At 44.2% G+C, this 27864-nt stretch overlaps 1 protein-coding gene across 1 annotated transcript in view; it reads right to left on the bottom strand.

Annotated features, from left to right (window-relative positions):
* Positions 1-27864, bottom strand: part of SCIN (scinderin) — a 102079-nt gene that overhangs the window by 17592 nt on the left and 56623 nt on the right. Inside the window, exons 5-9 of the mRNA XM_006114524.5 lie at positions 12122-12214; positions 11234-11366; positions 8373-8461; positions 2342-2557; positions 412-533 (exon numbers count right to left, since the gene is read on the bottom strand). Of these exons, the coding sequence (XP_006114586.2) occupies positions 412-533; positions 2342-2557; positions 8373-8461; positions 11234-11366; positions 12122-12214 (653 nt within the window). The remainder of the gene's footprint in view (positions 1-411; positions 534-2341; positions 2558-8372; positions 8462-11233; positions 11367-12121; positions 12215-27864) is intronic.

The raw sequence follows: 27864 nt of genomic DNA on the forward strand, positions 1-27864 counted from the left end.
CCTCAGCTAGGTACCCTTTAGGGAGAGCAAGGGATGGATCTTCATAGGGGGACGTTGCTGACTGCTCCCTTTCACCAGGAGTGAGGGTGAAATGTGCAGTTTGTGGCATTCCTCACTCTGGCTGGGGAGTACAGGAGGCACATGAACCTAGACCTGCCCCAAGCAGAGGACGTGCACCCCTTCCCTTGGCTGTGTCTTCTGGAGGTACAGCAGTCATGGACAGGCACTTCTCACCTGGTCCCAAGCTGCTGCAGTGACTATCCCCAGAGCAATGATTTAAATGAAGCATGTACATTTTCATTTTATCCCCCCTGCCCTCCCCCAAAAGAATTAGTGAATTGAGTTAGGGACCCAAGCAATGCTGGGTAAATTTTCTAGTAATACAAAATTTATGAACTGAACCAAACATACCATGTGTAAATGATTTGCCCTTTATGATAAGTATAAAGTATAATGTAGCAGTCACCACCAAAAAATTCTCCATATGTCTCAGGCTCCACGGGGACTCTGCCATTACTTTCAACACGCCAGACCTAAGAAATCAAAGACATCACTAGAAAACACTGGAATTCATTAGCATTCAACTTGAAGCTGAATACCAGGGCAGTGGCTAAATGACTTCTAATGTTCCCTTCTTGAGCAACACATGTTTTCTGTTTCCAAATACTAGGTTAACTTTTATGCCATCAGAAAAGATCATGTGATCCTGAATGACAGAGACCGAACCGTTTTGCTGTGAAGTAGCCCCAGCTCTGCCAACTAAATGAATGGTAGTGAGAAGCCAATTAGAAAATATGGTGCTTCCATCTTGATATTTTGAAGTGACATCATGTAACATCACTTAACATGAATCCAGTCACATTCCTATCCTTTACCTCATAGGTTAATGGTACAACATTAATGAAATAGAATGATAAGTAGCAACAGCACTAAAACACCCCAAGGGAAAGGTACAGTGCACTTCACACAAGCATCCACTATCCTGCCCTTGATTCTGTATAGTTCAGTTCTAAGTTGCTGGAGGCTAAGAATACTATTCAACTAGGGCTAAGCCCAGAGAACTGAAACAGCAGGCAGTGTACAAAGTAGTCCAATAAGGAACAAGAGGAATACTCCCCACAAGTTGCAGAGCTGCCCTGTTTGTCCAATGACTAATATAGTTTTCTATTGTCCCCAGTGTATCCTTACCATGGAGGCAAGGACTTGAGGGTTTCCATGTTGCCCTTTCCTAGTCCTGTCCCCACGGTTAGACAATGGAGCCCACTGATACTGCTTCTGTGAGGGAGCTCTCTAGCCATTATTTGAAGACCGCCTTTAGAGAACAGACCTGGTGTCTGAAGGACTCACAGCTGTAGAGTTAATGGGTAAAATTCCAATTGATTTTTTACTTCTGAGATCTCACTCATACTCTTTAGCAAGCAGGCTTTCAAGTAGAGAGAAGGGAGAAGTGTCCCTTCAACCTAAGTGGCAAATTTAAAGTGTTTGTTTCAGACACATTATATATAGGCTTAGAAGGATTAGATTTTCATTGGTAAACGTGATAACCATCCATTCACTGTATATGCACACAATATCAAAAATATTTCTGTCAATAATACTTGATATTTAAAGATATGCAAACTAGAAAACATGCTGCTTGAGAACTTATCAGAGTTTAATTTAAAGCTATTTCTATTACACATTTTGCTATGTGACATTGACAATGTGTTTTATCATCTCAAATCCTCCTATCATTGTCTGACCTCTCACAGTAATTCCTAGCACTGAAAGTAGACAAAAATTGAAAGTGTTTAATACCCATAATTCTATGCAACAATAAAAATTAAATAGATAGAAAAGTTTAAAAATGCTTAAATAGAAGCAGTGATATCTATTACAATCATTAAAAAACAAAAATCAAATTCTTTCACGCCTAAGTGAGAGCAGTAGAGTGTTCTTCCTTTTGGTGCTGTCTACGCCGCAGGAAGTCAAAGCCAAATTAAGCAATTTTGATTTCACTGACACAATTAATGTAGCTGAAGTTGTGTACCTTAATTCAACTTTAGCCCTGCTGTGTAGACGTACCCTAAGTAAGAGAGGTGGCAGTCCTACTTTTGTACAGAATGACTGATACAGAATTTTTCATGGGCATCAAAGCACTTGAGTGAAGAACACCTATACAGCACACAGATGACACAGGGATTCATTCCTTCTCCACCAAAAGGCTTTTGAGATGTGAAGCTATAGATTTTGCAACAAAACTACTCTATAATTTAAACCTGCAATATAAGAATGCACCCAGTAAAAATAACAAGAGAATGTAGTTAGCTTAAATAGATATATTTTAAAATGACAAAATTACCTCCACTTTTCCTGAACCATCATCAACCATATTGTACTGGGCAGCCATTTGTGGAGATTCATGTAACTTGGTAGCGTCAAATTCAATCTGCTCAATTTTAGCCACTCTTTCCGTGACACAGACTTTCCCAAAGCCTTCACTTTGATATTTATCCTTCCAATCTCTGAAGAACTGTTTGAAGATTGGTGTTTCTCCTCCTTCTGGAAGCACTTGAATCTGCAGGTAAACAAGAGAGGGGAGGGGAAAGCCAGATGTTACTAGTAATACTGTCCCTTTTGTGAAGTAAAACAGCCTTGTACCCCCAAGGCTGGGAGGTCTGCAGCCACTACTGTGAGGAGGAAACGTAGAGTTATGGTGGTTGGAAACTCTCTTCTGAGGGGATGGAGGCACCCATCTGTCGCCCTGTCATCTTAAAAGGTATGCTGCCTGGCAGGGGCCCGTATCCGAGATGTTACGTGGGGAACGGTTGAGGATTATCCATCCCTCTGACTACTACCCATTCTACTCATCCATGTGGGCATTAATGATACTGCAAGGTGTGATTTTGAACAGATTAAGAGTGACTACAGGGCTCTGGGAGTACGAGTGAAGGAGTATGAAGCACAGGTGATAGTCTTTTCTGTCCTTCCTATCGAAGGTAGGGGCCCAAGAAGAGACAGGTGCATCCTGGAGTTGAATGCCTGGCTGTGAAGATGGTATCACCAGGAGGGCTTTGGCTTACTTGACCTCGGGATGCTGTTCCAAGAAGAACTGCTAAGTAGAGATGGGGGTTCACCTTTCGAGGAAGGAGAAGCAAGTATTTGGACACAGCCTGGCTAACCTAGTGAGGAGGGTTTTAAACTAGGTTTGACGGGGGCAGGTGACCAAAGTCCAGAGGTAAGCGAAAAACATGGAAACCTGGGACATGGGTCAGAAATGGGAGGGAGCATGGGCTATAATAGCAAAGATAAAGGAGGGACATGGCAGAACTGGAAAGCAAAATCAAATCAATATCTTAGATGCCTGTATACCAGGGGTTCTCAAACTTTGTAATACCACAACCCCCTAAAATGCTAAATGAATGTGTGACCCCACTGTCACTGCCATGGGTCGCTTTCTCCCCCCTTCTCACCAGACCCCTTGCCTTCCTGGGGTTTCTTCAAGGTGTTTGTGGTCCTCAAACCCCCTGGTGGTCGCCCTTCCCCCCTGCAGGCTCCTTCCCCCCGTCTCTTTCTCCTCTGTGCCTCTTTTCCGCTCCGCATCCCTCCTTCTCCTCCTCTCCTCTCCCGTGTCTCTACTGCCTCCTCCTCTTACCCACACATTCCCTTATTTACCTCCGGGTCCTCTGCCCTGACCCAATCCCCCAGCCTGCTGCCTGAGGGACCCCATCCTTTCCCAGCTGGGGAAGTATTTGGTCGCCTGGCAACCGCGCCTCACGCGCCGGCGCCAGTCTCCCGCTCCCGCTGCCTTGCCTTCTGCTGCAGCTGAGCCGCGCTCCTGGAGTCCCGCAGCCCCGGCCACGCTGTGCGGCTTGCCAGCGGCTGCCTTCCACCACCCTGTCGCTCTTTGCAGCCCAGAGGAGAGGGTTCACAAGTGAAAAACCAAATCCAGCTGCGACCCCCCTCTAAGTTGCTTGCGACCCCGACCCACAGTTTGAGAAATGCTGTTGTATACAAATGCAAGGAGTATGGGAAAGAAGCAGAAAGAACTTGAAGTGCTAATAAATAAACACAACTATGACATCGTTGGTATCACAGAGACTTGGTGGGATAATACTCATGATTGGAATATTGGTATAGAAGGGTACAGCTTGCTCTGGAAGGATAAGCAGGGGAAAAAGGGAGGAGCTGTTGCCTTATATATTAAAAATGTTTACACTCGGACTAAGATGGAGATGGACGTAGGAGAGTCTTGTTGAGAGTCTCTGGGTTAGGTTAAAAGGGGTAAAAAAAATAAGGGTGATGTCATGCTAGGGGGCCTAAACAGACCACCTACTCAGGCAGAAGAGGTGGATGAAGCTTTTTTAAACAACTAACCAAATCATCCAAAGCACAGGGTTTAGTAGTGATGGGAGATTTCAACTAGCCAGACATATGTTGGGAAACTAACACAGCAGGGCACAAATTACCCAATAAGTTCTTGGACTGCATTGGAGACCATTTTATTTCAGAAAGTTGAGAAAGTTACTAGAGGGGAAGCTGTTCTAGATTTGATTTTAACAAATAGAAAGGAACTAGTTAAAAATTTGAAAGTGAAAGGCAGCTTGGGTCAAAGTGATCATGAAATCATAGAGTTCATGATTCTAAGGAATGGTAGAAGGGAGAACAGCAAAATAGATACAATGGATTTCAGGAAGGCAGATTTTAGTAAACTCAGAGAGCTGGTAGGTAAGGTCACATGGGAAGCATGATTAAGAGGAAAAACAACTGAAAGAGTTGGCAGTTTTTCAAAGGAACATTATTAAGGGCCCAAAAGCAAACTATTCTATTGTGTAAGAAAAATAGAAAATATGATAAGAGACCATTTTGGCTTATCCAGGAAACCTTACAGGATCTAAAAATCAAAAAGGAGTCATATAAAAAGTGGAAACTAGGTCAAATTACAAATGATGAATATAAGTAAACACCACAAGTATGCAGGGGCAAGATTAGAAAGGCGAAGGTACAAAAAGAGTTAAATTTAGCTAGCGACATAAAGGATAACAAGAAGATATTCTATAAATATATTAGAAGCATGAGGAAGACCAAGGATAGACCAAGGATAGACCACTGACCGCTGCTCAGTGAAGAGGGAGAAACAATAAGAGGAAACTTGGAAACGGCAAAAGTGCTTAACGACTTCTTTGGTTCAGTTTTTGTCAAGAAGATTGATGGTGACAGGATGCCTAACACAGTGAATGCTAGTGGAAATGGAGTAGGTTTAGAAGTTAAAATTAATAAAGAACAAGTTAAAAATTACTTAGAAAAGTTAGATGTCTGCAAGTCACCAGGACCTGATGAAATGCATCCTAGAATACTCAAGGAGCTGATAGAGAAGGTATCTGAGCCTTTAGCTATCATCTTTGAAAAGTCATGGAAGTTAGAGGAGATTCCAGAAAACTGAAAAAGGGCAAATATAGTGCCCATCTATAAAAGGGAAGTAAGAACAACCTAGGAAACTACAGACCAGTCAGTTTAATTTCTGTGCTAGAGAAGATGATGGAACAAGTAATTAAGGAATCCATCTGCAAACACCTGGAAGATAAGGTGTTAGGTAACTGCCAGCATGGATTTGTAAAGAACAAATCATATCAAACCAATCTGATAGCTTTCTTTGATAGGATAACAAGCTTTGTGGATAAGGGAGAAGTGGTGGATGTGGTTGGTGTACGTAGACTTGATACGGTCGCTCATGACCTTCTTATCAATAAACTAGGGAAATACAACCTAGATGGGGCTTCTATAAGGTGGGTGCATAACTGGATGGATAACTGTTCTGAGAGGCTTTGTCTACACTGCAGGGTTTTTGCGCAAGAAGCTTTTTGCAGAAGAAATCTTCTGTAAAAACTTCTTGCGCAAAAGCACGTCCACACCTCGAAAGCGATGTGCTTTTGCACAAGAGAGTATCCACACTGCATGGACGCTCTTGCACAAGAAAGCTCTGATGGCCATTCACAGAATGACCATCGGAGCACCTGTTCTTTTTTGGATGTGCTATTTTTGTACAAGAAACCCCTGCTGCGCATCCACACACCCCTTTGTGCAGTTATTCCATGTAGAAAGAGGTATACCTATACCGCAAAAAGCCCTCTGTTCTGCCATTTTACTGTAAATTTTCTTGTGCAAAAATGCACTTGAGGTATAGACACTCCACGGGTTTTTGCGTAAAAATAGCTGTTTTTGCACAAAAACCCTGTAGTGTAGACATAGCCAGAGAGCAGTTGTTAACGGTTCACAGTCATGCTGGAAGGGCACAACAAGTGGGGTTCTGCAAGGGTCTGTTTTGGGACCACTTCTGCTCAATAGCTTCTTCAATGATTTAGATCAGTGGTTCTCAAACGTTTTGGGCTCTAGAGCCCTTTTCATGTGTAAAAATGTATGCAGAGCCCCAGTGGTCCACTGATTGTATGTGTTGTACCTATCGACGTTTCCAGTTTGTCAACCTCACAGAGCCCCTGGAGATGTCTCATGGAGCCCCAGCGGCTCCGCGGAGCACAGTTTGAGAAACATTGATTTAGATGATGACAGAGTACATTCATTAAATTTACAGATGACACCAAGCTGGGAGGGGTTGCAAGTGCTTTGGAGGATAGGGTCAGAGGTACACAGGATGAAGTTTAATAAGGACAAATGCAAAGTACTCCCCTTAGGAAGGAACAATCCATTTCACACACACACAGAATGAGGAGCAAGTGTCTAGAAAGGAGTACTACAGAAAGGGATTTAGGGGTCATAGTGGACCACAAGCTAAATATGATTCAACAGTGTGACACTGTTGCAAAAAAAGTAAACATGATTCTGGGATGCATTAACAGGAGTGTTGTGAGCAAGACATGAGAAGTCATTCTTCCGCTCTACTCTGCACTGATTAGGTCTCAGTTGGAGTATTGTGTCCAGTTCTGGGTACCACATTTCAAGAAAGATGTGGAGAAACTGGAGAAAGTCCAGAGAAGAGCAACAAAAATGATTAAAGGTCTATAAAAGATGAGCTATGAGGGAAGACTGAAAGAACTTAAAAGGGTGTTACAAGGAGGGGGGAGAAAAATTGTTCTCCTTGGCCTCTGATGTTAGGACAAGAAGCAATGGGCTGAAATTGCAGCACAGAAGGTTTGGGTTGGAAATTAGGAAAAACTTCCGGTCAGGGTGGTTAAAAACTGGAATAAATTGCCTAGAGAGGTTGTGGAATCACCATCACTGGAGATATTTAAGAGCAGGTTGGATAGACATATCTGTCAGGGATGACTTAGACAGTGCTTGGTCCTGCCATGAGGGCAGGGGACTGGATTTGATGATCTCTTGAGTTCCCTTCCAGTTCTAGTATTCTATGCTTTTGGGTGGCTGATGGTCCATTGACTGCAAATTGAGGGGGGTGGGAAGAGAGGGACTGGTCGGCAGCTTTGAGACCCTTTCAAATAACATGTGGCCATTGTGGTCTATGCCTCTCACCTCCAGTATAGGATCGCTGGTAATGTTATCTATCTGCAGGTATCCAAAGAGACTATCAAGAAATTAAACCTAGTATTTGATGGAGTAATATGCCTGCTAATCATGTCACAGCATTTTGGGAACATATCACACCAGCTGTTTGCACTAAATATTGACTGGCTATCCACTTCCACACCCAATTCAAAGAGCTGCTCCTAATTTACAAAATCATGTATGGACCGAGCCTTGTTGCACAATAACCAATTGGGCACAATGTCTGACCAAACCTAGGGTCCACTTTGCCAGATCTAGGGACAGAGCTTCCTTGGGAGAAATCACACAGCTATGGAGCAAGTTCCTGGTGCAGAATAGGCTGACTTGAATCTGACTATGTTCACCTTTTCAATCACCTTTTAACACACTATGTTCACCTTTTCTTCACAGAGGAGTTTCCTGTAAGTAGGGATAAAGATGTCTGGCTCCACTTGTGATCCGATCCTTTAGGCAACAAGTTGTGATGGGAGAGAGTGTGTGGAGCAAGGATCCCATTATGGGGCAGTCCACCTATGAGATACAATTTCTTGCAGTTGTTGTAGGTAATCTAAAAAATGAGGTGTGGAACTGAAGCCAAACACTGAATGAGTAAGGTGTGTACGAACTACCTTACTTCAAATGAATGAAGGAGAAGTTTTCTACATTAGTGATCCCTTTCGCTAACTCTCCAGACTTTTGGATACCTGTGTGTGCCAAACATTTGGGTATTTACCCATAACTACTTGTAGGCAATGTTAAGAGATTTATTTTAATCAATTAACACTCCCCCCAAGCCTTAAAAACATGGTTGGCTACACTGATTAATAGCACCATCTGCAATTTCAACAACTGACCAAATTTTGTCTTGTATTGTTTATCTCACAAACATACTGCACCTGGGTGTTAGCAGGGTAGTTCATTTGCTGTATGAATTCTTCAGCGGTCTTCATGGCTGCCTTTCTCTCATTTGGGTTAGCATCTTTGCCTGATTAAAACAAACAGGACAAGATTACAGCAGGGGAAAGGGAAGATGCTTTCAGAAGGTGTAAAAGAAAACTCACTGGGAGGAGTTGCAGCTGAATGAGATATCCTTTAGCATCATTCATTCTTACACTTTGATCACTTCAAGGCTGTAGAATTACATAACTAATCTGAGGTTGGCAAAAAGATTCCCACTACATCAAACTACAAAAAATTGGATTCCTATGGATTTTGAAAGTGAATACAAATAATTTGTTCACTTTTTAAAAATGTAATTGATTGCATCAATGGCCCAGGGCCAAATGATTAATTATCATGATGTGGGCTGTGTTTAGAAAGGCTCATCCTGTGAAATCTCTGGTTACCAGCATTGTTGGAAGGATGCAGTGGTCAACAAGGCTGCTTTCCACACCTGCCAAAGCCCATTATCTCTGTTCCATTATTTGGTTAAATGAAACATGTTATTGGCCAGATCTGGGATGTCACAAGCCAACACTGTTCCTCACACACTGTTATTTCCTGGCTCCAAAGGTTTTCAACTTACCTGGAACTGTGCTGAATCCTGGCTCTGTTCCCCACAGTGCCATCAATAACAATAACTGCATGTTCAGGACCATATCTGAGCCCATGGAGCTGTTCTTTGGAGCCTCAGTATATTTGATTTTGAACTAGACAGTTGCTGAAGCAGCCTATAGAGAGCATTGCTTTAAAGCAGTCTCCTCTGAATGCGGCTTTTGCAAGAAGGAAGGTGAGAAAAAGAGCATGGGGAAAAGCTTCAGAGAGGTAGCCGATTTAGTCTGTAACTGGAAAAACGTAAAAAACAATAAATAGTCTTGCAGTATCTTGGAGACTAACAAAACATGTAGATGGTATCATGAGCTTTCGTGGGCACAACCCACTTCTTCAGATGAAAGAAGTGGGTTGTGCTCACAAAAGCTCATGATACTATCTACATGTTTTGTTAGTCTCTAAGGGTATGTCTACACTAGCCCCCTAGTTCGAACTAGGGAGGCTAATGTAGGCATTCGAAGTTGCAAATGAAGCCCAGGATTTAAATATCCCAGGCTTCATTTGCATCTTCCCGGGTGCCGCCATTTTTAAATGTCCCTTAGTCCGAACTCCGTGCCCACGGCTACACGCGGCACGGAGTAAGTAGTTCGAATTAGGATCTCCTCGGAGTTCCACGAGGAGTAATGGTAGTTCGAATTAGAGATCCTAATTCGAACTACCTACTCCATGCCGCTTGTAGCCGCGGGCACAGAGTTCAGACTAAGGGACATTTAAAAATGGCGGCGCCCGGGAAGATGCAAATGAAGCCCGGGATATTTAAATCCGAGGCTTCATTTACAACTTCGAATGCCTACATTAGCCTCCCTAGTTCGAACTAGGGGGCTAGTGTAGACATACCCTAAGGTGCTGCAGGACCATTAGTTGGTTTTTAAGTTTTTCGATGGGGAAAAGGGCTCTATCCCTTTAAAGACCAGGCTGGAGCCTATATAAAGGGAGGAATAGAAGCCAGGCAGGCTGCAATGGGTGGCAGTTTCTCCCTGAGGCACCTGAAGACAAGCCTAACCTGATTCAGAGACTTGGGTGTGGACTGTAAGTTTGTGATCTGATAAGATTATTGTAATGATTCGCAGACCGAGAAACTGTTGAAAAGATGCCTGACCTGACAAACTGTTTGCTTGAATGGTCCCTGGGTTGAAGCCTTAGTAAAAGGGACACAATTTATATGTATTGACTTCCCTTGCCCCTGGTCTGTTAAAACAGAATCTATTGCTGCTCCACTTTGGGAAATTACAGATGGGACTAAGTGCTAAAACAAGACTGCAAGGGATTGACTGCATCTTCACAGAAGGTGATTGCTGCCCCGGTACGGGAGTGGGGACTGAGACAATTAGACTTGCTGGCTAATAAGGGTTATAACTGATTGTGTTGCTAACATAACTCAACAAAGAGAGGCTGCCCAGGGCAGCACCAGTGCCCCCCAACCATTCTCTATTTAAAACATGCCCAATATCTCCAGGTGAGATTGTATTTGGGTGAAGTGTTTGCAGTACCTTTTGAATTGGCTGCTGCGATGTATTATTATTTCTAATTCAAGTGCAACACATCAATGTTATTAAGAACTGTGGCCAGAGACCAGAACATCAGAACGGGATCTAATGGGAGCTCTAAAATCTGCCCCACTCCAGGCAGTTCATCTATTCTTGATTTTCCAGTAATGTTCTAATACAAGGAAATGTGCTGTTGTAAGCACCTATGTTGGCACAGAGAAATGTGTAAAACAAAGAAGCACAAAGGTAATGATAAATGTGCTTTTAATGATGTGTGACATGCTGCAATTCTGTCCAATGCTGGCCTTACAATCTCCCATTCATATCCACAAATACCGTGTGCCTGAGAGCAAGGTACACCTCTACACTCATTATCAAGCATACAACTTCTGGATTCTGTCCCTGATCATGATGATTTGCTGCCCACAACCAAGGCTCTACATGATTCTTTATGCTTTCTTCATAACCACTGTTCAGCTCTTCTGTGCCAACCTAATAAAAGCACAAAATACACAGACTGGGTCTCATCCTTGTAAACCTCCTCACAGTCAGGTGAGAAGTCTTTACCCACTGGCCCAACTGAGAAAGGACTGCGTAGGCAAGAAAGGATTTGTAGGATGCTGAGTTCAAGCCGTATGTAGCCCATATATGTACTCACATGTGCGCCCCCAGGTTTGGCAGCTTATGATCACTGAGAAGCAGTGTGGGTCATCTCTTACCTTTCCACACAAAGATCTTCCTTGCAGCACCATAGTCCAAAATGAAACACTCTTCAGATAAAAGCATAGCCCTCAAGAAGGGATTTTCCTCTGCTACCACCGATACCTTCATGGACCCACTTGCATCTGATACCTGATGAAGTTATAATTTCAGATTTAAATCAAACCAAGCTTTTATAGTCAGATCACTTTGCCCTCCTCAAACTACATTAGTTATTGCTTTACTAACAATCCTGTATAATGATTTCATAGAATCCATATGTTGCTGGAAAGTTGTGACAGTTGTGAGAACTTTAAAAAAAATGGTTTCATTTCACTTTATGTCCAACAGAGGGAGCTATGCTATTAGCTTTGTGATCTCTATCAGCAGCCTTTTCTTACAATCTTATTCATAAGTCACTTTCTACCCCACCCCTGCTCAAATACATATTTTATGATTACCTTATATAATTTAAAAATATGTTGATCCTTCACAATTGATAATTGTGGCTAAAACACCTACACTCATGAGATACTCTTATGCAATGGGAATTAGTCATTTAAAGCTTGATTTAGCTACTGATTCATACACGCACAGCATGCACATGCAATTAAAGACAGGTACAATCACTTGCAGGTGCAAAAGGGGAGGCTGGTGTAAAGCCCCTCCTTGGATCAGGGCCAGTTTTGAACAGCATAGTTAAAAACATTCCCTAGACCAAATCCTTGGCTAGTGTAAATCATTGAATATAACTGAGCTTAACTGATTTACAACGACTGCAAACTGCTGGAAATAATAGGTGTCTACAGCCTAAAAACAGAGGTTAGCATCTCAGGGACTTTGCATGTACAAATGTCACTGCTTCTGTTTATCTAGCCACTTAAGAACTAGAAAGATTTGGTGCTTACCATATACAGTTTAGCAATTCTCCTGTTTGTGACATCAGCTGCTTCATCGTCATTATCATCACCCTCACGAAGTGGTGGCTTAGCTCCTAAAACCTGTACACCAGAAGAAAAACAACTTCATTGAAAAGGCAATATGGATATCTCAGTAAAAGCACTCACATGTTTTGAATTAAACTGGATTATCTCTCTCCATTATTATTCACAGATTATAAATCCCATCTGTTGGCTGGCTTGTTTGCAAACATACAGGCATGTATGAACCACTGTGTCAGATCTGCAGCTGTACGATATGTTGCTATGTGCTGTCTTTCCCACATGCCAGCTCCTTGATTTTGGGCACATTGGGAAAGGGATTCATTATGAGGGTCAGGCAACTAGATTATGTAGAACCAATTTAATGTTTCACCTTCTTGCTTCTTTCTGTTTATTTCCCTACATTCCAGTTTTGGTCATTCATATTTTGGAATCACCAGACACTCAGGATACCATGATGTTTGGATACTAAAGAACAGATATCCACTTATTATTCAAACAAATTCACAACACTTCATTAATAGTCCAGGTACTCAAAGAAAAAAAAGGCAGGTGACATAATGCCTTTTATTGTACCAACACTTCCCTTGGCGGAAGAAGCAAGTTTTCAAGCTTCCCAGAACTCTTCTTTGGGTCTGAGATTATTGTAGCCATGCTGGGCTCAAGATATGAGAGAAACGAAGTTGTGAAGTAATATTTTTTACTGGACCAACTTATGTTGGTGGAAGGTACACGCTTTGGAAGGTTCAACAGTCCTCTTGAAGAGTCCTGTGAAGCTCAAAAGCTCGTACCTTCCACCAACATAAGTTGGTCCAGTAAAAGATATTACTTCACCGACTTTGTTTCTCTCATATCCCGAGCCCAGCATGGCTACACTACAGGTTTTAACTGGCTTTTTGACTATTAGGCTCTCTTCCTAATAACTCTCATTTTAATAAGATTTTTCTCTTTTTGATTCACACATGACCACATCCAGTAAGCTTTACTTAGGCAAATAATTGCAATGGGATCCTTGTATGAGTAAGGGCACCAGGATCTGGCTCAATATGTGATAATAAACTATTAAAATCAGATATAAGGTCAGTAAAAACATTTCTGTTGACAGTAGATTTGCATTGAGCCATGCTAAAACATTGTAAATATTTGATTACAGGGATGCAGCACAAAGCGCACAGTTGCAAAGAGTTTGGAGGAAAAATACCATAAATAAGTAATAAATATCATGAGCCATCTGTTTGGTTTTCTAGCTCGGCAATATTATGCAAGCTGGACGTGACTGTCCCAGGTTTACCTCTACTTCAATCAAACTGGTTAAACCCCAAGAAATCAAAGTTCTCAGCCTTTGAGAGATGTGTATCCATTAGCATTTCAACAGGTAACAACAGTGTTTACTCTACAAATTTACAACTGCAGATTTAATATTTCAGGTAAACTGGAGTAAATTTTGGTGTACAGGCCACGTAGCTGAACGATACATCATAATCAATGAGAATATACGACAACAACCAGAAGAAATGCTTTGAAAATGCTCCTCATTGTGCACTTTCACTTAAAGTTAGAACCATCCAAAGCCCTATTGGCTTTTTTACAGAAAAGTCAGACAACAACCTGGCAGCAGGCACATTTCTTTTTATAAGTAGATATGGGATATATCACCAGCTATGCAATAGCCTCCTGATATACTAAGAGTTTGCAACAAACACAACCAAGGGGCTGACAGAATTGCCAGGTCCCATGGCAAGGTGTGGGAGGGCAGCTTTGTGCTCCCAGGAAGGGCAGGGCCTTGAGCAGAAGGGGTAGAACTGGGGTAGCCAGCCCTCAGCACTGCCCAGACCGCACCCCTCTGCCCAGTCAGTCCTTCAGTGCTGCCCAGTGTTCTGTCACTGATTTAAAGGGCCCATGACTTATGCTATCTTGGTCTCTACCTCCGCCTTGGTTGGTGGGCCTGAACACAACGATGGTTCGATTAAGATACAAACCCAACTGTACTGAGAGACGTGGCTGCAATGTGGTTGCCTGTAGTATGGTTAAAGCAGATTTTCATCTGGTCACAAAGATGGGAACTATCTATAGCAGCAGGGGTGGGTAATAAAAAAATGGCAGCCTGCCAGCGTTAGTTCTTGACAGGCTACCACCACTATGTTTACCTGCACCTCTGCAGGTATCAGATGATCGCAGCTCTCATTGGCCACAGATCACCATTTGCAGCCAATGTGGGCGGTGGGAAGCGACAGGGTGGACAGGGACCCCACATCTTTGCTGCTCACATTGGCCATGAATGGTGATTCATGGCCAATGAGAGCTGCGATCATTCGATACCTGCTGAAGCAAAGATAAACAGAGGTAGGAGCCCACCAGGGGCTAATCCTATGGACTGGATCTAGCCTGTGAGCTGGAATTTGCCCACCCCCATGCTAGCTTTATAACTGTTAGTGACTTAGGAGCTAAAATGGCACCAAGCAGCTGCCCTTAATCTACAGACTGTGCAAAGCATGTCAGCACCATTGCAAACATCCAATTCAAAGAGGAGCTGTGCATAACAAGTGCTAACCAGGGCCTAACAGCATGTGAGCAGAGTCTGATGAGCTCTCCTCCTATATTAAATAATGAGCTGGGGGGAAAGACTTTAGGAACCAAATGTGTTTGCATAAATATGTGTGTGCAGCATGATGGGAGCTTCTTTCCCAAAATGATGCCTTTTGACTGGCTGGTACAAGTTTGTTTGTTTTTTTTCCAGTTTTTTTCTGTGAAATTATAGAACAACATGAATCATTCTTCAACTGAAACCTTTGAACTTCCTGCAATTTTAACATATTGAACAACCGTGGTTGTCTTTTCTTTATGAGAACAGTCTGGAGTTGCATCAATAATAATTGAAAAGTACTTTACATGTCATATCTCTTCAGGAATTGTTGCTTGCACAAATGTCCCACACAGCTCAATAAACTTGTTTTGTATTCTGATAGACAGAAAATAGACTTGCATGCATTTTCTGCTTTCTTGAGATTCACAAACATGCTTAACCTGGCCTAATAAAAGTGGGTCATACTTGCCAAGAAGCTCAAGTATACCAAGAAAGTTTCCATTTGTAAGATCACCGATAGTTGGACTGGAACCAAAGAAAGCCAACCCCATTCAGAAAGAAAAAGAATGACATTCAATATGTGCTCAAGGATTTTTTTCCAGTTATCAGTTTTTGTGTTTATTTCACTCAGGAGTATGTTTTCAATGGAACTGTCAGCTAGTGCTGCTCTGTTAGCTTACAGCTGAGCCGGATGTGGTTATTGTACATGAAGACATACAAGAAAAATCAGGAATACAAAAATCTCCTCTGCGTGAGATAACTAATTTAAAGGTCAAACTCACCCTCAGACCAAGCAAAATCACTTTACAGTAACAGAATCAATTATGACTTTCAAAACCTAAAGTATGCCAAGGCTGTAAACAGTGTTTCATAATGTAGAATCACTAATCACAGAAGCTACTCCAGTCATGCAGATGAAAACTCAGATGTAACTGAAAAATTGGCGAAGGTCCAAAGTCCCATGATGATTTAAATACTTTTTTTGAAGGTATATATAGCTTCTTTTGTTGTCTTGGTTATAACTGCAAGGTGTATAATAAATGGGAATGATGTGGTAGAAAATGTCAACATTTGAGGCCCCTTTGTCTCCTGAGGCCTGGGCCAAATGGCCTTCCTGGCCCCCCTCTGATAGGGCCTGCAGAATAGAAGCCTTTTTTCTCCCAACTACCTCCCCCCCGTCAGGCAGCATCCCCAAATGCAGCCACTAGTGCTGCTGCCATCCCTTACTGCCCAAAGGATGACTGGATTGAGTGGCTGTAGGGCTGTGCTGCTGCAGTGACTTACAGTGCACAGTCACTCTCACTGTCTGGTTCTCAGGCACTAGCACAAACCCAGCAGGGGAATGGTCAGATACCAGCAAACACCTCCTTTGACACTGGATGGTCAATTCACCAATAGCAGAATAAATATTTGATTGGTTACCCCCTGAGAAATCTACAATGCTCAGGACCGCAAACAGATTCACGCCCTTGGAGAAATAGAGGCAGGTTCAAGGTAAGGAAGCTTAGGATCCCAAGTCCCACTTCAGAGGTGACTTAGCAAAAGATTTTTAAAGGTATTTATATGCTTAAACAGGCATGAAGACACTTGAAAATAGGCAGCTGTGCATCTTGGCACATCTAAAAACCCCAGTGTCTTTAAGCACCTAAATATACCTTTTTAAAAACTGGCCTTGAGACACATTCAAAAAAGCGAAATTACTCACCTTGGTGCAGTAACTGTTGTTCTTCAAGATGGTGTCCCCGCAGGTGCTCCACTGTGGGTGCTGGGCTTGCCCCAGCACCGCAGAACAGAGACTTGTTGTAAGCAGTCTTCGACCGGGCTATGCATGCGCCCCTGTGCTTGCAGTGTTTGCGCTATTTTCCTGTGCACGGTCCATCCAACCGCTAGTTCCTCGAGACCGACTCAGAGTCTGTAAGACACAAAGAAAAGCGGACTCCGAAGCGGGGAGGAGGGCGGCTAGTAGAGCACCTGCGGGGACACCATCTCGAAGAACGACAGTTACTGCACCAAGGTGAGTAACTTCGCTTTCTTCTTCAAGGATGTCCCCGCGGGTGCTCCATTGTGGATGACTGCGTAGCAGTAGCCATCAGAATGGAAGGAGGGAAGCATGGAGTCCCTAATTATGTGCTGTGGAGAACACCGCATTCGCCACTTCACCGTCCGAGCGAGTGCCCAGTGATAAAGAATAGTGTCTAGCAAAAGTGTCGTGGGAGGACCACATCCAGGTTCCATGATGGTGGGATTGGGTCTCATGGTGGGCTTAAATTAGTGAGGCCCTTGAGGAATCTCTTTGTGGTGGGATGAGCGAAGATGGAAGCTCCCTCCACCAATGCCATTTGGAGGGATGTTCTTGCTGACGTGTAGCCCTCCTGGATGACCGATTTCAGTATAGACTTTGAGTCAGGTAAGTGGTCTATCAGTGAAGTCAAACGTGAGAAGGTGTAAAAGGTGTAATTGGAGAGGTGCGCCGTATAGTTAGCAATTCTGAGTAATAGGGTTGCAGATGTGTAGACTTTCCTGCCCAAAAGACCCAGTCTCTTCATCTCTTTATCGGAGGTTTGGTGTTTGAATTGCGGAATCTTAGCCCTCTGTTGGGCTGCATCCACAACAAGGGAGTTAAGTTGAGAATGGGCGAAAAGGAACTCCATCCTCTTCGGGGGAACGAAATATTTTCTATCGTCCCTCTTGTTAGTCGGGAGTGCCAATGCCGGGGCATGCCATATTTCGTCAGCAATCTCTAAAATACCCTCGTTCAAAGGAATGGCGAGGCGCGATCTGTGCTGCGGCTGAAGATTTCTAAAAAGTTTGTGCTGCTTGTCCTTGAGTTCCTGCAGCAGTATCTCCTGAATGATGGCTACTCACTCAAAGGTCATCAGGCATAGAGACCTCGCCAGGGATGACCGCTTCATCCGGTGGAGAGGAGACTGCTGGGGAGACCTCGATCGGCTGTTCAGAGAAAGGCACATGGTCGGGTTCCGACGGAAGTTGACAAGGCGAGGTCACATGTTCCGGAGGAATGGAGGGGGCAGGAGCTGGGGAAGGTCTGGAAGAGGCGTAGTCATACGCAGAACGTGAGCAGTAAGAGTACCTGCTGCGGGAGTCACAGGTGTAATAGTTATTGCGAGGGTATAGCCTGTCCAGCGGTGAGCGTCTCTCTGGACATTAAGAGTGTGAGCGATGCGCATGATGACGTGGAGAATACGCTGAGTGAGAACGGCCGTATGACGTTCTGGAGGAGGCAGGAGAAATAGATGACCCGCGGTAATGATGTCTTTGAGAATGAGGCTGAGCTGCCAGGAATGGTAATGGCAGTCTGGCAGGAGAGCGTGGAGACCTGCGGCAGCTACCATAATAAAATGGAGAGTGTGGTGCCGGAGGAGAGGGTGCCAGTACCGGGGAGAAGACAAGGGAACGAGACCGGCTATGGAGCTGAGGAGTCAAGGGGGCTGGGCTGCCCACTTCTGATCTGGAAGCGCGAGCTATAGATCTGGCGGGAGCCTCATTCCCCGGTGCCGATGACTCAGGCACTGTAACAGTCAGTGCCGAGATGGTATGCTGCACTCGTGCCAGTGCCGCTTGCTCCGGCACTGTGTGTTGCTCTGGAAACGGCGCCACTGCTGGTGTCATTGTGTTCGGCTCTGAGGAGGCTCTCATTGGCAGCTCGGTGGTTGGTGCCGATGCTACCCTCAGTGCTGCGGTGCGTGCTGGCTGTTCCAGCTGCCTGGGCTTCAGTGAAGCTGTTGGTTTGGGACGCAGCTTAGTGGTGCTGGAGGTCCCAGGTCTGTCTCCCTGGCTCACCCTGCCCTGGATGGCAGCAGGCAGGGATCCTGTGGGGGAGAGCCTGTGTCTTTTTGATGCGGCCATGGTGGGAGATGAAGCCCGCCGTTTGGGGGGCTGTTCCTCTGTGGCAGATAACTGACGCTGCGGCTGGAGGGCTTTGTCGAAGAGGAGCATTCTCAGGAGTCCCTCCCTATCTTTTTGAGTCCTAGCCATGAGCTTAGTGCTGTAGGAGCACTTCTGGGGAACGTGGGACTTCAAGACATTTTATGCAGTCCGCATGTCCATCGGAGGCTGGCATTGCCTCCCAGCAAGTGTCACATTTCTTAAAACCCGGGGATGATGGCATGCCGGCGTTTTTACTGGGGTGTCAATAGGGAGCAAGAGTCATTCCATTTCCCTTTCTCTCTGTTTATTTCTTTTCTCTTTTTTTTTTTTTTTTTAAGGGGGAATGAATGAACGAAGGAGGAAGGGAAACCAAGTTAGGGCAATTTACAAAGTGATTCGAGGACATATAGTCTCACAAAAGAGGTTGAGGCGAAGAGCACGGTTTCTATCCATCTGCAGCCTGAGGCGGTCTGGAGAAACTGGCGGTTGGCTGGACCGCGTGCAGGAAAAGAGCACGAACGCTGCAAGCACAGTGGCGCATGCGCAGCCCGGCCGAAGACTGCTAACAACAGGTCTCCGTTCTGCAGCGCCGGGGCAAGCCCAGCACCCACAGTGGCGAACCCTCAGGGACATCCTCAAAGAAAAATGGAATATAGGTACTTTTGAAAAAATTTCCTCTAGCCACTTAAAAATAGCTTGATCTTGCACAGATAATAAACCAAAAGCCCTTGTGCGGGGGAGGAGGGGAAACACCTCTGATATTTTCTTATGTGTATCTAGTTTCCTTTGTTTCTCTCTGCTATGCAAATAGCCATACCTAGGAACTCCTTTGGCATGCCTGAATTCTATTTAAATTCTCACGGAAGAAAGTTTTCTTCTGGCACTCAGATTTTACAGCATACACTGTCTCAGCTAATCTACACTGCAAAAGCAAATATTTATGTTCAGCATTAATGTCAACATGAGATGCTACAGTGGGCAATAGCTCATAGTCGGGGTGGTACATTAGAGTTGCTAAGAGAAGAAAGCTGAACAGCACAAGAAATAAATAAAGGTTTCAGATTGTAAAACATTTTCCCCACCCTCTTTGTGATTATTTGCTCAGAACTGCAAGGAAAGTTCAAAAAATTGTATACAAGAGAACAGAGCTCATGGTAATTTTCAGTGGAGCAGGAAATTGCCCTTCCCCACCAATGGTCACAGCACTATCTTCCAGACCTCCACAGGCTATGATCTCACTGTACTGGTTACTAACAGGCTCACATCAGACCTTCTAAACCTCCCTTTGCAGTATCCAGCCCATTATCCATTCCCTGACATGAGTATGAAGATCACCTTCTGGTGACCTGCCTTAACTCACAGACCTGAATATTATACTTTTCAGTACATGTGTATATAAAACACTCCTTCCTTATTGTATATACACATCTCACAATGATTATAATGACCTCTGTGACACAGGCTTCCATTAAAGACCTTACATGACACTCTGGTGAACAGATCAAGGGAATCCCAGTAACCCTTATGCATCTTTGTGACCTCTGTTACTGGTCCCAAAAGGTCTCTGACTTACAAGAAGCAAGCCACACGATACGAAATGCAGCCTTCTCTCAACCCCTTCAGTGTGGTTACTATCTCATTGTTGTGTATTTTCTATGCATTTTAGCACCGTGGCTCTTCCAGCATTACATCAGTAAGACAAAATACCTTAGTCCATATATGAGCATGAGGCATGATAGACTCCTGCCAACTTCTTTTACAACCTTTCTTAGATGGCATCTGTTATGGTGTTATGGGAAGTATTGCTGTAGCTATATCGGTCCTGGAATATTAGGGACCTAGTGGGTTATGGGTGCAGTTTTGCTCCTTATACACTAGAGCACAAGCGTGGATCATTGCAGCTGAACAGACCACTGAGGGTACTTCTAGACAGAGGGGCTATTTCGGGATGCCTCTGGTATCCCGAAATAGCTACCCCTCACATCTTTTAAACGCGCCTGTTATTTCAAAATAACAGGCGCAGTATTTTGGCATCCCTGTAACCCTCATTCCACAAGGGTTAAGGGATGTGTCGCAATAGCACATTATTTCAAAATTTGGCACTGTGTAGACATGCCAAATTCTGAAATAAGCTATTCTGAAATATAATCAAAATAAGAAATGTAATTTGCATAGCGCAAATTGTGTATCTTATTTCGAATTTAGGGTGCTGTGTAGATGCACGCTGAGTACCTAGTTTAGTGATACTCAGACCTCAATGATTCAGGAGCAAAATTAGCAATCAACATTACCTAAAAGTAGAGCTGCATGCGCCTCCCCTTTGAAACGCTGAAATGCAGTGTTGCCCCTTGGAAGCACCGTGGCAGCATTTCGGAGGGGCAGCGCATCAGGAACCTGGGATCAGCTAGTCACTCCAGCTGATCCCCAGCTCCATGTTGCGAACTCCCTTTGAAGTGCCACTCTGGTGCTTCAAAGGGACTTTGCGACAGTGGAGCGAGGGACTTCAGCTGATCCCTAGCTCCACTTGCACTGCCCCTTTGAAGCGCCGGAGCGGCACTTCAAAGGAGCAACGCAGCATTAACGCCTGCGATTAACTTGTTAAAAAATAATGCGTTAATCCTGTCCTGCATTAATCACAGGCATTAACACAGGTCAATTGACAGCCCTACCCAAAAGAGCTACAGCAGTGTGAATTCATGGTTTCATTTACTATAGTGCTACATGTCCTGGCTCTTTCAGTTGTCCTGGCAAAACCAAATCCCGACCTTGCTTTAAATTAGGAGAAGAGGAAGCTGCATACCAAATTTAGTAGTCCTAGCTCTTTCCATTTAGGAAGAGTTCTTGAACAAATGGACTTGCAGACAGACAGACAGATGCACACATCTCTGAAATGACAGACCAAGTATTGTTATTTGATTACTATAATTATTATTTTCCCATTACTATTGATTTAGAACAGAATAAAAGCATCCTGGTTGATTAATAATTAAATCACATAATGTTATAAAGTCATGTGCTACAAAGAGCTGCAGGAGACACATTAAAGAGCAATTTGGAGCTCATGCGCCTCAGTCTAAATATTCATCTGAAAAAGTGGGCTGTGCCCATGAAAGCTCATGATACCATCTACATGTTTTGTTAGTCTTTAAGGTGCTACTAGCCTATTGTTTTTTTTTTTTTTTTTTTAATTCCTGTTACAGACTAACTCAGCTACACCTCTGAAGTCTAAATATTGCTGACCTAGCTAAAATTCCTGGCGCAGTTCTCTGAAGCAGTGGCTTCTGGAAGATTTTGAATGTCCTTCTAATAGTTTTTTTTTTCTCTTTTTAAAAAAGCGCCTCTGGAGGCCACCTACCTCTTGCAACCTTTTCAGCTTCTTTATGGAGCATGAAAGAGGTCAGAAAGGGATTTTTTTTAAAATATTTTTTGGAAGTAGGGTCTCCTTTTTATATTGAAATTCATGCTGTATCTCGCATGAAAGACATGCATTTGCTTCTAAGAAGCTCTGTATGTCTTTATGGTGGTCAAGGCTTATGCTTCTAACAATATAGTCAAGTCTAGCAGAGGTGGGGAATCTTTTTTGGGCCAGGGGCCACTAACCCACAGAAAAAAAATCAGTCAGGGGCTGCAAACACAAAAAAACCCCAATCCTGACTGACTTGGCCCCCAACTGAGAAGGACAAAGACACTCCCAGCATTTCCCTGCACACCAGAGCCTAGTGGAGACCCAGCTAGTAAATTTTGTGTACTCCAGCCCCATGAAGGCAGTCGGGGGGAAGGGAGAGGGGGAAGAGGAGGCTGCAGCACCAGTGCAGGCTCCGTAGTATGGGATGGGGGAGCCCTGAATCTCAGGGGCTGGATCCAGCTCCTGGGCGTTAGGTTCCCCACCCTTGATTCAAAAATGGCTGTGTATTTCAGAATGGTTTGTTAAATCCTTCAAAGCAAGACCCTGGGGCCTGGTCATGTGATTCTTCTTCATAGCATATGCACAACATGCCCCAGGAGGCACATGGTTGGGATTCATCACCAGATTTCATCTGTGGGTTGGATCATTAGCTTCCTTGGCCTGAGGACTACAATGTGAACCTGATTCATGTGCAGATTAAAGTCAACAGTTTTGCCATTGATGTCAATGGGACCAGAACTAGGCCTCAAAACAGTGAAACATTACACAATATAGGGGAAATTCCCAGCTCTATAAGCATTTACAAACTGTATTTTACAACAGCAATACAGGTAGGATTTTTCCAAGGCTTTGTGTTAGCCACTGTCGATGGCGCGTAGCCCGGGGCAGGCTGCGCCTGGCCGTGCAGGGCCCTGCAGCCGTGGGGGGAAGGGTGCTGCTGGCCAGTGCTGCAGGGGTTAACACAGCCCCCGCCCCGAGTGGTCACTACAGCCCAGTGGGAGCTGGGCGCCTCCCACAGGTTGGTGCCCTGGACAGCTGCCCAGCTAGCCCACCCTTTAGTCCGGCCCTGATACTCAGGCTAGCTCTCATCAGGCTACTGAACTAAAAATAGTAGTTGAGCTGCAGTAGCACAAGGAGCAGTGGGTGATAGTATGGAATAGCTGCTCTAAGCACAGAGTTCAAGTGGGTGTATACTCAGGATAGCTAGCCTGTGCCACTTCTTGCTGCTGTCTGTCTAGCATGTGTATGTCTATTTGAACACCCCCAGCACCATATGTAGTTGTAGTACGTATCTTTATTACCATAACTCCTAGCCTTCACCCCGCCCTACTCTCATTGTTACCTTTTTCTTTTATGCCATGCTTGAATGTAGGGCTGGATCATGCATAGACTCACAAAAGCTGCTTACCTGTATGTACAGAGTAGCCCCACTGCCTTCAGGGGATCTATTTCCAGTGTGTGAAGTTAGGCACATGTATAAGTATCTGCAGGACTGGGGCTTAAGTTTGAAAGGTTAGCAGGGTGAAGTCCTGGCATTTAGGGCTACAGATATTAAAGTCGATTGAGTTATACAGCAGGGAATCTGCTCCTTGATGTTCTGCTGGTTTACAATGATTGTATTTACATATTTCTGTACCTTTATGGGTTCATGAGTCAGGCCCCTGATAAATTATATGAGAGCATATGAAGAGGCCTTTATACTGATCTCCTTTTCCATTTCTGCAGAAGTGAAAGGTTATATGTCACCATGGAACTGACACCCTTCTGAGGATCTCACGGAGGACTCTTTTGTGGGGACACAGGTTGGGTTGTTAGGATTTGGGCAATGTACGAGTGGGGAGAGAGCGGAAGTGGGGAAGGCAGTGGTATGGACTACTTGAGCATGGACAATATGGAGATAGGAGGACTACTAGGGAAAGTTAATACAGCTGCAGGATAAATAAGCTTTTCCAGTGACCCCTCTATAGCAGAGTACGTCCATGTAAGGGGGGGTCCTCAAAGCAGTATTGGTCAGGGGAAGCCCCAATGGTATGGCTCCAATTGGAAGCATGTCATCAGGAGATTAGAGGGAAAGCTGGGGGGTTTGAGCTAGCGCAGAAAATGAAAGGTCTCCATGTGAGGCATTGCATGTATCTTCGGGATTCTTTGGGTTCTGGCGGGGGTAGGCTGAACTGCATGAGGGAGGAAACCGCATCCATTCCTCTCCTAGGTTCCCCCCCATGAAAATATCAACAGGATGAGATACCCAAGGAAATGACAGCAAACAGCTCTATTTCTGTAGCCCTTCCTTATTTATCTGTGAATTATAATAGCTTTTCTTAATCAACAGAGCTGTAATATTGTAGAGGAAAAACATTACCATTTCCATTAGTTTTCTAATCTGTAATTATACGGTTTGGGGAAGTACTTATAACTAATTAACAGGACAGCCTTGTGAGCATTCTGGTTGCTGCCTAGGAAACCTCATAGCAAAGATGAGTGGTTTTCTTACCTGCATGAATGTGAGCAAGGCACACTCTAAGAAGTACTTCCAGAAATGTATAATTACTTCAGAAAGCAGCTACCTTAGCTCTTCTGGCATATGCAATTACAGGTTTTGCAACCATGTATCTTAGGGTGCACCCTACACAGCACAATTATCTCAAAATAACTGATGTTATTTTGAAATAACACTGTGAGCCTCTTCACAGCAATTTGGATGTGTAAACAGTTTATCTTGAAATCTATAAACCTCATTCCATGAGGAATAATGCTTATTCCGAAATAGCTATTTCAGAATAGCAGTAGTGTGGATGCTCCACTGCTGCTATTTTGAAATAGCTCCTCCTCAGGACCATTCAAAGTAATTACTTTCCAGTGCCTCTTGGGGCTCTAAATCAAGGTAGTACGTCCACATTAGGGGAGCCTGCCTCGACCTAATTTTGTGGCTTGCCTGTGGTGTAGACATGCTATTCTGAAATAAGTTATTCTTGAAGAAATACTCTGAAATAGCTTATTTCAAAATAAGCATGCAGTGTAGATGTACTCTTAGAGCTCTTCATAAAGTACAGCATGAATATCACGTACTGTAATGATATCCTGTGCCTAAAGATTTTCAGAGGGAATGCCTAAAGTTAAGCACCCAAATTCATATGCAGGCACTAGCATTAAGAGCTTTGGGCTATTTTTCAGATGTAATCGGCACCCACAGCTCCCACTGAGTTCACTTATGTTTTCGTGTGTAACCTTATGGACCCAAGTGTGAATAATCTGGCCTAACGTTATGCATAATAATACATCATTACAAAAGACATTGTACTTGTCATCTAATCTAATCTTCCCTACTCAGGCAAACCTCCCCCTGACTTTGTATATCAGCATAGCTCCATTGGTTTCAATGGAGCAATGTTAATTTATACCACCTGGTCAATGTGTTTGGTTTGAATGAGGACTTCAGAGGAGAGATTTTTAAGCAGAAAATTTTCAACTTTGACATATAGGAGACTTTAGTCATGATTTCTTTTAGTGAATGAATCTAAGTGGTTAGAATAAGAGTCTGAGACACCTTGGGCAAATCATTTGATCAATGTAGGTTTCTGTTTACACATTAGTAAAGTGCAGCTAGGGCCTTTGACAGAAACATGTTTTGTTACTGGAAAAATAAAAGGGTGTATTATTGTAAGTGTACTTCCCCAGGGCATGGAGAGACTTTAGCAGTTCATGTTTGGAGAATGCCCTGACTCACTGACATTTGCAGCCAACATGTTCATATTTTAGCTGGCTAACTTTAGGGTTCTAATCAGAGTGGCCTAATGCTCCCCATTACGCCAAACAAGACATGGGCACCTCACACCTCTGAAAACCAAGCTATGTCTGTAGGCCCCTAGCTTTAGGCTCCACCTTTTGAAACCCTGGGCTTGTGTTGCTAAATTGCTAGGCTTCACACTTCATAAACTATGAGACATCTTTGGAGCAGGGACTTTTTTTCCCCTCTCCGTTTGAACAGCACCCAGCACAATGGGATCAATGTCCATGACTGGGGCCCTAAATGTTACCACAATAAAAATAACAATCATGCTGCCAGCAAAGCTCCTGGATTGGGGCAGGAAAGCTATGGCCCATGGGCTACGTCTAGCCATCAGACCTTTATCTGACCCTCCAGCTCTGACCGTGGAAGGGAGTTGGAGGTCTGCCCCACTTCACGCATGCCATGGTTCTGTGTGGCTCCTGGAAGCAGCGCTGGTTCTGCAGCTCCAACTGGCTGGGAACTGCAGCCAACGTGCTGTGCGGGGGCAACATCTGCAGATGGGGCAGTGCACAGGAGCTGGACAGAGGAGGTGCTGCTGCTTCTGGGAGCTGCTTGAGATAAAGCTTCACCCAGAGCCTGCACCCCTGTCCTCCCTGAACCCTTACACCACTAGAACACTAGAACTGGAAGGGACCTCGAGAGGGCATTGAGTCCAGTCCCCTGCCCCCATGGCAGCACCAAGCACTGTCTAAATCACCCCGGATAGGTGCCTAACCTGCTCTTAAACATCTCCAGTGATGGAGATCCACAACTTCCCTAGGCATGCCCCAGTCCTTATCCTGCTCCCTCCTCTGAACCCAGAGCACCCTCCTGCACCCTAAACTCTTCATCCCAGCCCAATCCCAGAGCCCACATCTCCATCTAGAGCTCCCGCCCCCCCCCCACCCGCATATTCAAACCCTTTTGCCCCAGCCCTGATCCCAATCACACCCACTGAGCTCTTTGATTCCAGCCTGGAGCATCCTCCCACATCCCAACCCCGTATTCTGTGAGCATTCATGGCCTACCATACAATTTCCTTAACAAGGTGTAGCCCTTAGGCCAAAAAGTTTGCCCAATCCGGTTATGGACATTTGCCTGCCACTACTGTTGTGAGGAAGAGTTCCCAGGAGCAACCTTCTCCATGAGAAAGGGGAAGCACAATAAACAGAGGATGGAGATGGCTGAATCAGTAGATTGACTGAAGGATTTGGCAAGGAAGCACTAGAGCATTCTACCCAGGAATGTCACTTGTATCCTCAACTGAGGAGAAAACTGCTTGAGGGACCTATCATTAAAGTGTTTGCAGCACAGCACCAGTAAGACACACACAGTTTTTAAAGCTGTGCATCACAGACCACCAGCACCCACATACTAAGCTCAACAAGCAACAATCGGCATTAGATCAAATTATAACAGGATTACACACCTCAGGAAGACTCAACTATTGTGTGCCACAGGCACAGAACAGGAGGGACTGAGGTATACCAGTGTCCAAGGCTCATGCAGTACCAGGGAAATTATTAAGTGAGATATATGTAAATGATCTCAGCACACCCTTCACTGCAGAGGAAAGCAAGCCTTCCATCAAGGAAAAGGCTTATCTGACCTGGAGGAAAAATCCTTCCTAACTTCCCTCATGAGGCACAATCCCTCCCAGAAGTTCAGCTCTGCACAGCCCACAATGCTAAAAACCAGTCTGATTCATATTGGACAATATTCCTGAATGATTACTGTTGGGCAGAAGGCAATACACTCTACATAAGCACCCTGTCAATTATTTTTTAAAGTACGTGGATTCCCACTATGAATGTTACTTTGGCCTGAGGCCTCTGCTAGTATGTACCCTAAAGTCCCTGTTTTCCAGAAAGTTAATTTGGGCAACCAAGGATATAATGCAACAACCTTTTCTACTTCCTTATTTATCAATCATTCAGGCATCCAAAGCTGTGTTCAGTTAGCATTACAGATCTGCCTTTAAACACACAGAATACAGGAAAATTCTGAGTAACTAGTGGTTGAAATGTTGGGCCAGGTTCTCAGCATGTGTAAACAGACAATTTTCT

This window comes from Pelodiscus sinensis, chromosome 2, assembly GCF_052426305.1.
Source record: "Pelodiscus sinensis isolate ZL-2025 chromosome 2, ASM5242630v1, whole genome shotgun sequence".
In the NCBI taxonomy this organism is placed as follows: Eukaryota; Metazoa; Chordata; order Testudines; family Trionychidae; genus Pelodiscus; species Pelodiscus sinensis.